The sequence below is a fragment of the Myotis davidii genome, unplaced genomic scaffold, assembly GCF_000327345.1.
Source record: "Myotis davidii unplaced genomic scaffold, ASM32734v1 scaffold392, whole genome shotgun sequence".
Classification (NCBI taxonomy): Eukaryota; Metazoa; Chordata; class Mammalia; order Chiroptera; family Vespertilionidae; genus Myotis; species Myotis davidii.
The window spans coordinates 320,538-331,378 of record NW_006284244.1 but is presented as its reverse complement, the minus strand read 5'-3'; the positions used below and the strand labels follow the sequence as shown (position 1 = coordinate 331,378).

The window sequence follows — 10,841 nt, the reverse complement described above, 5'->3', positions numbered from 1 at the left end:
TTCCCTTAATTTGAATTTATATCAATCCTTAAGAACTATCATTGTTCCCAAATTTTGTGTCATCTCCTCATTCTATGAAATTATAATTATATATTTTAACCATTTTATAGTAGCAAATTTGAGGTACGATTGAAGTTGAAATTTATCCAAGGTACTAAATGGAAATGTAGAGAAAAAGATTTTGATTTTCCAGTATGTTATCCAGTGTCCTATCTACTAGATAAATGGCTTCCAGGTATTACAAATGGAATGTAAAAAAAAATGTCGGGGGTGTCTTCAAGTGGAATTTTACCCAGGGAGACTCTTTCTTAGTCATATTACATGCTTGCACATGCTCCCTCTAAACCAAACCCTGTTTTCCATTCTTACCTCATTATAAGTAGAAACAGATTTCAGGATATGGAGGGAAGACACAAGGTGTTTTCTAGAAAGAGACCAAGAGACCAATGTGTTTCATTGAAGACATTCCCTCTCACCAGGAAAAGCATTCTGATTAATCAGTGATGTCTGCCACAGGCCAAGGAGAGGACACATTACCTGTGCCATGCATTTACCAAACGTGTATTTAGTCCTGTTTTGTGTGCTTTTACATTTTAGCTTGCCATGCCAGTGTTGCTTTTTCTAAGTTGCACTAGCAACAAGAATTTAGGAAAAATTCAGGAGGTCAGAATTTAATCAGCAGATCTGACTTTTTTATGTCTTCTTTCAAAAATATTAAGTATTTTGAGGCCTTTGCCAGAAAGCCAATTGAATAATGTCCTTTAAGAAATTAAAAAAAAAAAACCACACGTTTGTAGCACATCTCATCCATCTACTTTGTGGTGTCAAAACTTCAAAATTCTAGGATTCTCTTAGATTAGATAAGAAGGTGATTATTTTTGATCTGCTACATGCACAGTGGACCAGGCTGATTTTTCTCTTCTGATATATGCATTAAATTGATTAGAGTTTCATTTTATGCTTTTTAAGTGCAGTTCATTTTGAGTAGGTGGGAGTAGATAAAGTTCTCTCCATATACATCTTAAGACAGAAACTATGATAGTTATTATTAAGCTGTTTAGTCAGTCCTTTGTTTGTAAGCTTATTCTTCTTTGATTTGTTCAAAATGTTTTAATAGGTTTTGAGTTAATTTTTTGTATGGTGACAGAGCTTAAAAATAGCATGCTAAGCAGAATAAGTCAGATGGAAAAAGTCAAGAACCATGTGATTTCATTCCTTTGTGGGGTAGAAAACTGCAAGCAACAAATGAACAAACAAAACCTCACAGACACAGAAAACAGTATGGTGGTTACCAGGGGGAAAGGGAGGTGGGGAGAGGTAGTGAAAGGTAAAGGGAGTCAAATATATGATGACAGAAGATTTGACTTTGGATAGTGAACACAATGCAATATTCAGTTGATGTACCATAGAATTGTACAGTTGAAACCTATATAATTTAACCAATGTCACCCCAATAATTTTTTTTATTGTGATGAGAAACATAAACCAATTTTCCATCTTTTTTTCAATTATAGTTCACATTCAGTATTCTGTATTAGTTTCAGATGTACAACATGGTGGCTAGACAATCATATACTTAAAATTTTAAATGTAGGCTTTATTATTATTCAGGTATGGTAAGGCCAGTATATCATGGGTTGATTACCATTGAAAGATTGTTGCAGTTCCCAAGGGTAGGAAGCATACTATACTGGTGAGGGTGGAGGTAGGGGCACATAGGGGAGCTTTAGGGTTGGTCAGGAGGCAGAGGGAGCAAACTGAAACATGGGCAAGAGCCTTTATTGCGGTTTCCATGAGAAGGAATGGATGAAGCAACGTAACCAGATTTAGGGTTGGCCAGTCTGAGTAATTTCAGTGGGCTCTGGAGCATAGAAGTTGTCTCTAGTTGCTACCTGAGTCTGGGGTGATTAGGACAGGGAGTTCATGGCCCCAACTTTGAGAGCCCATAGAGGAGGTGGTGGTGATGTGAATCTGGACCGGTTAGCTTTCATTTGAAAGGAGTGCTTGAAGGAGAGTCATTTACTAAAGCTACGAACTGGCCATTCCTGGGAAGGGCCCTTTTGCTGGGCCATTCCTAGCTCCAATGTGCAAACGGTTCCAATCGTAAACTAAACACACATTTATCTAAATATTGGCTGGGAACCATGCTTCCCTTTTTTGTTGCTAAAGGGAGTCTACCATCTAAATATTTGCAGGGGTGTTTTTTTCTCCTCCCCTTGAGTCACTCCCTATCTTCCTAAGTTTAACAACACAGAACTGATCACTTGACAGGTACTTACATCAGTAACAGTTTGACTTTCCCTGACAGTGTCAAAGCAATATAATGACTCATGCTAATTATTATGCTTACCACCTGATTTGGACGAATTTAGTCTTTTCTGTGCACTATATCTTCTATGTGTTACAATATGAGATGCTTTTTAAGTTTTATTCACAGAGTTGGAGAATAAAACTCATGAGTGTTTAAAAAACAAAACACAGGTCACCCAAGAAGTTTGTAAGCACCAACCATTTCACCCTAAGCAAGTGCTAAAGGTGTAATGAACCATTTTAGGAGACTAAATATATGTGTTAGACTGTTGCAGAAGATGCATTTGTTGCCTTAATCTTTCTGCCAGTATTAAAATATATTTCAAGCATTTTATTGTGCTTACTGATTATTTTCTTCAACGTTACACTTATCATTATTGCTCAGATTATAATTGATCTTAATTCATTTTTTTAAACTACAGTTTACATGGGATAAATATGCTAGAAAAGCATTTGGTAACTACACATGGGATATTAGTAGATGCTAACTGAGAAAGAATATCATGGTCAAATAAGTAAATGCTAGATTAGACAATGTTAAATTCTTTTCTGCAGGATTTCTCAGGGCCTTTGATAAGAAAATGTGAATTGCAAACGTCAATTCACACTGATGGACTGATATATAATATATAGCATCTGCCAAATCCTTCACTACTTGTTTATTCATATAAAACATATTCTAAACCAGTGGTTCTCAACCTTCCTAATGCCATGACCCTTTAATACAGTTTCTCATGTTGTGGTGGCCCCAAACATAAAATTATTTTCGTTGCTACTTCATAACTGTAATTTTGCTACTGTTATGAATCGTAATGTAAATATCTGATATGCAGGATGTGTTTTCATTATTACAAATTGAACATAAAGCATAGTGATTAATCACAAAAACAATATGTAATTATATATGTGTTTTCCGATGGTCTTAGGCGACCCCTGTGAAAAGGTCGTTCGACCCCCAAAGGGGTCGTGACCCACAGGTTGAGAACCGCTGTCCTAAACGATGCTGATGCTGCTGGTCCAAGGATCACACTTTGAGGAGCAAGAACTCAGGGCAGGAGTTGGCCAACTTTTTCTATAAAGTCCACATAGTAAATATGTTAGGATTTGTGAGCCGTAGAGTCTTCTGCAACTACTCAACTTTGTCATCCTAAAGCAGAAGCAGCCATAGACAGGAGGTAAATGAATGAGCATGGCTGTGTTCCCAAAAAATTTATAGATCACGAAATTTGAACTTTTAAAAATGTTATACTTTAAAATTTTTTCCATTAAAAAATATAAAAACCATGTCTTAGCTCATGGGAAATAGAGAAAAAGCAGTGGGCCTGCAGCAGGCTGCACATTTGCTGAACTGTGAGTTAGAGGTCAAGATATACACTCCCGTGGAGAGTCAGTGGAGGTTTCCCTATGAAGCACATGTAACCAAAGCAACTAATCTTTTATTTTAACATATATTGTTATTGATTTCAGAGAGAAGGGAGAGATAGAAACATCAATGATGAGAGAGAATCATTGATTTGCTGCCTCCTGCACACCCCCTACTGGAGATTGAGCCCACAACCCAGGCATGTGCTGTGACTGGGAATCAAACCATAACTTCCTGGCTCATAGGTTTGATGCTCAACCACTGAGCCATGCTGGCTGAGCAAATCTTTCTCTTTTTTAAACCTTTATTACATTTTGTTCATGCTTCCTTTTCCTTTAATAGTTGGTTTATGCCCTGACTGGTTTGGCTCAGTGGATAGAGCATCAGCCTGCGGACTCAAGGGTCCCCGGTTCGATTCCAGTCAAGGGCATGTACCTTGGTTGCAGGCACGTCCCCAGTGGGGGGTATGCAGGAGGCAGCTGATCGATGCTTCTCTCTCATCGATGTTTCAAACTCTCTATCCCTTTCCCTTCCTCTCTGTAAAAAAATCAATAAAATATATTTAAAAAAGTAGTTGGTTTATGGATTTTTTATGAAAGGTTAAAAAAATTCTAATTGGCATTACAGACAGATAAACACCTCAGCTAGTTTCAGAGTTTGCCAGGTATTCTTTCTGTTTCCTGTGGTATGTAATGCAATGCCTTCCACATAGACGCTGCCAAGCAAGCAGGTGTTTGATTGCATTTAATCTGTCAAAGGAGCCTTCCCGTGGCTGTAAGGAGGAGGAGCTCCTGGGTGGGATTAACGTAGAGTGTAAGGAGAGACTTCCAAGGAGGGGAACGTGGGCAAGTAATACATGAGGGCCGTGTCAGGGACAATAAATCCGTGCAAATATTTGACAGAAACAGCGGATTAGTATAGGAAAAGGATAGAAAATAAGATCAGGGCCAAGTTCTATGGAATGCCTCAGCACAGATCTGAAGTTTAGGGGATGATGTATGTAGGGAACAGTTTCAAGAACTTTAATCTGCTACAGGATATAGAAAAGATCCATAACTTACTGGAGATGAAGAGATCAATGAAAAGATTTAAGATTAATTAAAATGTAAGCCATAGTTCTCATGGGTGAAGACCTGGACTGTGACCCTGGAAGGAGAACAGAGAAGAAGGAACTGAACGATGGCTCCAGGCTGGAATGCTCTCCAAGACTTTAGAAAACAAAGGAAAACACAAAATACCCTGGAAGCAGGAAATACTGCTCTTCTCAGTTGCCTCCAAAGTAACCTGCATGCATTGTGTAGGCTGCTCCATTGACTGGTGTGTGTGTGTGTGTGTGTAAGGTATCTTAATTCCCCAAATCATGTATGTTTTGTGAGGATCCCATATTTATTTTTAATGAAGTTTCTGGAGAGATAATACTGGAGTATTAACAATCTGGAGTGTTAGCAAACAGATTTGCTTTGTTAACATTATTTTCAGATTAAATATAGACACATACCTATTTTAAGCTATATAAATACAGACAAAAAAAAAAGCCTTCTGTACCATATTTTTACAAAAAGGGTACCAAGGCCAAAGAATTTTCTAGAAGATTAGACTCAGAGGAAATCTCCAAGTGCTAATTAAGAGCTCAGTGGACAATACAGTCCCAGAGACTTCAATCCTTTCCATTGTAAGTGGCACATTCCTACGTATTTCTTTAAAAATAAATCACATTTGGCGGGAGGTGGTGGGGAGGAGGTTGGGGCAGGTTCATAGTTTTTATGAAACTCCTGCGGAGAGTTTGAGGTGCTGGGGGAATAAAGGAAAAAGTGTGAGAGAGAACTTGTGTTAAAAGAGTCTGGCAGCTTGCAGCCTCCCACACCAACATCCTGGTTGTTTGGAAAAGGGAAAGTGCTGACCAGCAAAAATGAATTACAACTGCTCCATTTCTCTAGTTGTGGAAGCCAAGCGGTCTGCTAGAGACATTTGTAAATATCGGAAATGTGGAAGGCATTAAATCTATTATTGCTCCGTTGATCAGAAGTCTTAGGGTCAATGAAAATATTGCTGCCTCTGATATTTTTAACGCGATGATTAGTTTCCCTTGGTACAATAGATATTTTGAGCATAACGTTTGTATTACTTTCATATTTTTCTTTAGATAAGACTAATAGATAAAAGTGGAAGAAATGTAAGTCATTTATTATAAAACATTTTATAAAATACTGTGAATTTCTGTTCCTTTTCTTCTGCAACTGGAATGGTCTCGCCAAGTTGGACAATGTCGCTTATTTCCAGGTTGATAAAACATACAGGGTGCTTTACAAACAAAGCCTGTGGGAATTGTCTAGTCATTCATCTCACCGTCTAAAATGTAGAGTTCCCATCAGTAACGTGGATGCAGCTCTTTTTTTTTTAATTTAAATTCTTTAAAGTATTGTATGAGTCTCCTTTTTCCCCCATTGACCTCTACCCCCACCCCCCAGCACATGCCCTCACCCCCCTAGTGTCTGTGTCCATTGGTTAGGCCAGTGGTCGGCAAACCGCAGCTCACAAATCACATGCAGCTCTTTGGCCCCTTGAGTGTGGCTCTTCCACAAAATACCACATGCGGGCGCACACGTACAGTGCGACTGAAACTTTGTGGCTCATGCGCAGAAGTCAGTTTTTGGCCTAGGCGAGTCTATTTTGAAGAAGTGGCGTTAGAAGAAGTGGGGCGTGTCGGTCGGTCGGTGGGGCGACAGAAGACGCAGCGCAGGTGGGCTGAGGGATACGTAGCGTAGGGGAGGCACGCTCAACTCATGCGAGTTGAGTGAGACTGGCTACAAGACAAGTGTGGATGGGAGAGTTGGAAGGGGTCAACCTCAGCGAACCTACCTCAGTCAGATTGAGGATGTTTTTAGCAAAGGCCAGCTTAGGAGTACCCTAATTAAGTTAATAACAATGTACCTACCTATATAGTTTAAGTTTAAAAAATTTGGCTCTCAAAAGAAATTTCAATCATTGTACTGTTGATATTTGGCTCTGTTGACTAATGAGTTTGCTGACCAGTGGGTTAGGCTCATATGCATGCATTCAAGTCCTTTGGTTGATCTCTTACCCCCTCATCCCCTGCCTTCCCTCATTGGTTGGACTGTCTGTTTGATGCTTCTATGTCTCTGGTTCTATTTTTGCTTATCAGTTTATGTTCATTACATTCCACAAATGAGTGAGCTTATGTGATACTTATCTTTCTCTGACTGGCTTATTTTGCATAGCATAATGCTCTCCAGTTCCATCCATGCTGTTGCAAATGGTAAGAATTCCTTCTTCTTTATAGCAGCGTAGTGTTCCATTGTGTAGATGTACCACCGTTTTCTAATCCACTCATCTGCTGATGGGCACTTAGGCTGTTTCCAAATCTTAGCTATGGTGAATTGTGCTGCTATGAACATAGGGGTGCATATATCCTTTCTGATGGTGTTTCTATTTTCTTGGGTTACATTCCTAGAAGTGGACTTACTGGGTCTTTTTTGATCAAACAAGCATCTGATTATAGAGCACCCAGCCTTCCACTTCTGCTTTATTATTTTAACCACCATATTTCCTTTCTTTCTCTCCTGTCCTTTGGCCTCCGTTTGGCCTGCAGGTGGTTCTGTGAGGGGAAGGAGCTGCACAACACTCCTGACATTCAGATCCACTGCGAGGGTGGGGACCTGCACACCCTGGTCATCGCAGAAGCCTTTGAGGAAGACACAGGTCGCTATACCTGTCTGGCTACCAACCCCAGCGGCTCAGACACAACATCTGCCGAGGTGTTCATTGAAGGTGAGGAGAGGTGTGGGGCAGTGGTCAGCGGTGTGCATGGTCTAACAGCTTCCGCATCGCAGGGCTTCATTGTGAATATGCTTCCGCAATGCAAACAGCACAATGGTGTTGTGACACAGAACTCATTTCTCCTGAAAAATGTATAAGTAAACCGAACAGTCCCGACACTTAGGCATGCATCAACCGCATCTAATGTCAACATGTGTTCCTTTCCACTTGAAACATTTCAGTTACATTAACTTAATTTACTTAAAATGTAAAGCACCCAATTTACTTTTGCTTTCTCTAGGGAAAAAAAGAATGGAAACATATTGAAATACTGTATCTATCAGCCAAAGTTAAACTCTAAATTATTTATGAAATCATGAGAATAAGGTAATATTTTTAAATATTCTCATTTGTATTAAATTCTAGAATTTTCCCTCTTTTAAGACTCTGCTATTCCTGATAACTAAGACTTAAAGAGGGGCAGGCAGAGAATAGAATGTTTCTATTTCTATCAATTCGCTTTGGACAAGACTCAGCCTGCAGAGAATTAGAAACCTTGATATCAGAGTATATAGTTTTAGATTACTGTTGCATTGTGATCAGTGCCAATAATTTAAGTTGGAAGTGTTTTTAGCACCGCAGTGTTATATCATCTCTAAATCCATAAATCAATATGCATCTTTTCAAAATACTAATTAAAATACAGAAAGTTAAAATTCCTGAGGTCTCCACCATATGAGTCTTCATCTTTGAACTACTTTTCAATGTTTAATACAGCCTTATTTAAAGTACAAGAAAGCAGGATGCCAGCGCCTTCAAGAACTGACAGTTTGGTTTTAGAAGTGACCTGTTATCACTCATAAAAGTGTGCACCTTGACTTCTGCTAAAAGGTTCCTTTGCATTATCTTTGAAAGCAAACATCTGTGAACTCCTCGAAGGACCTTGCCCTGTTAATGAAAGCAAACATTCTGTTTCTAGGAGTAACTAATACTTACATGGGACTTATAAATGCACACATAATACACATACGTAACCATTTACACTTCACGGAAATCCTATGAGGTACTATTAGTAGTCCCTTTTTACAAATGAGTAAACTGAGATCCAGAGAGGTTAGAGAGACTCATTCAAAGTTACACCAGGATGGAAACCCAGACAGTTTCTCCCCAGGGCCCATATTCTTAACCACTGTGTCCTACACACATCAAAGCGCTAAAGTAAGAGAAAAAGAATAACAAAGGTTTTTAACATTTAACAAGTTAGCAATAAGTATTAATCTTGGGCAGACTGTGTAGCAAACTCCTTGAAATATTTTGGAATGTCATAAAAGGAACTTAAAGCTTCCATTAAAAACCTGTTCGTTAATGATGATCGGGCTTGTCACCCAAATCCAAGTTCAGATAGAGCACCTTAAAATTAAAGACTTTACCTGCTTTCAGCACTGGTAGGACTGTGGTGAATTTTAGTGTGTTTTTCTTCTATGCTACAGATGCTCAATGAATTCACAGCAGTTTAAATCATAGCCTATGGACTCAATCCAGCCAGCACTTTTTAAGGCCCTACTGTGTGTGAGACAGTGCAGGTACAGATATGATGAAGACACAGTTCCTGATATCTAACAGCAGAGATGGGCATATTTTTAAAAAGAATATAAAATGATAGGTGCTATTATAATAAGTGATATAATAGAAACATATGAAGTATTATATGATTACAAATGAACTTTAAAAATTAACTGCAGTATCTATACGATATGCTCACTTTTCACATGAGAAGAGGAAAAATGTCTCTATCTCTGAAACTGGTTTCAGTATCTCGCTCCGGTAGACCCAAACCATCCACAGCACACTCTTTACTGTTATTTATTTAAACGTGGTCTTCATGTAGGAGTTTCTGAACCACCAGTCCTCTTCCGCCTTTGAAATCACCTGCGAGAGCTACTCAATGTGGGGAAATGCACCCCTAGTTCTATATGATGTATGTTTCATGCCCTGCACTTCGGCAAAGACAGTGGGTTATTTTTTCCAATGCACAGTTTCCTACGTGATAACACTGAACTCAGCCAACCCGCCATTAGGTGTCTGTGACTTCGGATAGACTGTGTGTGAAGAGGAGGATAAGGAAGCTGGACAGAGTTAGAATGAAGAACTATTAAGATTCAGTCTCCAGTGCCTAATATAAAAAAAAAAAACTAGCTCGTTGGCCTTGTAAAATATGGGTAATAATTTTTAAAAATACCTGAGAGGTTTCAGTATATTTTTATCCCTGAGAATGAGAACTTTAGGTAAATTCTTAGGCTATTATGACTGCAAGTAAGAAAGCTTCCTATTTTACTTATCCAGCACTAAATTAGACTCAGCCATATCTCTATTGAATTGTTTCCTAAAGCATGTTATTAATAGGTCAGCATGTAGTCACCCAGGGTCTATCAGGGTGTAGGAAGTTTTCTATAGAATTTAAAAATCAAAACAAAGCCTTTCCTAAAATTTTACCAACCTACTGGTTGGAAACCATCTAAATTTCACTGTCTTATGGGGCAAGGTTTAGAGCGAGACAAAAGAAATTACAGCTTAAGAACCAGCTAATATTTATTTAGTGTTAGCTAGGAACCAATCACTTAATTTTTATATGAAAAATTACCCCATTTTATGGTTGAGGAAACTGAAGCTTAAAGAGGCTAATCAGCCGTGGGCAACTACAGCCCGTGGGCCGGATCTGGCCTGTTTGAAATGATTAAAACTATTGATAAAAAAGACCGTACCCTTTTATGTAATGATGTTTACTTTGAATTTATATTAGTTCACACAAACACTCCATCCATGCTTTTGTTCCAGCCCTCCGGTCCAGTTTAAGAACCCATTGTGGCCCTCGAGTCAAAAAGTTGCCCACCCCTGGCGCTAAGTAGTACCAAGATCGCATACAACACACACACATGCACACATGTGTGCAGGTGCTCACACACCCCCACACACATAGCACTCAAAAATTCAAAACCAGGCTGTCTGATCCTGAATCTACCTTCTTCACCACTCACTCCAGAATAAAATGTAGATGAACTCATTACTGTGGCAGCTGTAATCACTTCAAGCTATTCAGGGCACATATTGAGCACTGTTTAGAGAATTTACTAAGGAATTACCGTAAGCAGGCAGTGATGTAGACACTGCGGGCACGCAGGCCCATAGGATAGGCCTGTGCTCTGACTTTCCTGACGCTCACGAAGAGGAGGGAGAATAGAGCAGTGCACTCATCAATCATCCCAACACCAGCCAGTGCCAGGAAGAAGGTAAAAGTGGCTGGTGGGGTCCAGGGATCAGGAAGGCCTCTCTGAAGAGATGACATTTGATCTACAACCTGGACCCCGAGAAGAAACCCACAGGGACTGGGAAA

General features: G+C 39.3%; 1 protein-coding gene across 1 annotated transcript in view; it reads left to right on the top strand.

The window, feature by feature from the left end:
* PALLD (palladin, cytoskeletal associated protein) overlaps window positions 1–10,841 on the top strand; it is a 389,700-nt gene that overhangs the window by 140,163 nt on the left and 238,696 nt on the right. Inside the window, exon 2 of the mRNA XM_015568474.1 lies at window positions 7,284–7,462. Within this exon, the coding sequence (XP_015423960.1) occupies window positions 7,284–7,462 (179 nt within the window). The remainder of the gene's footprint in view (window positions 1–7,283; window positions 7,463–10,841) is intronic.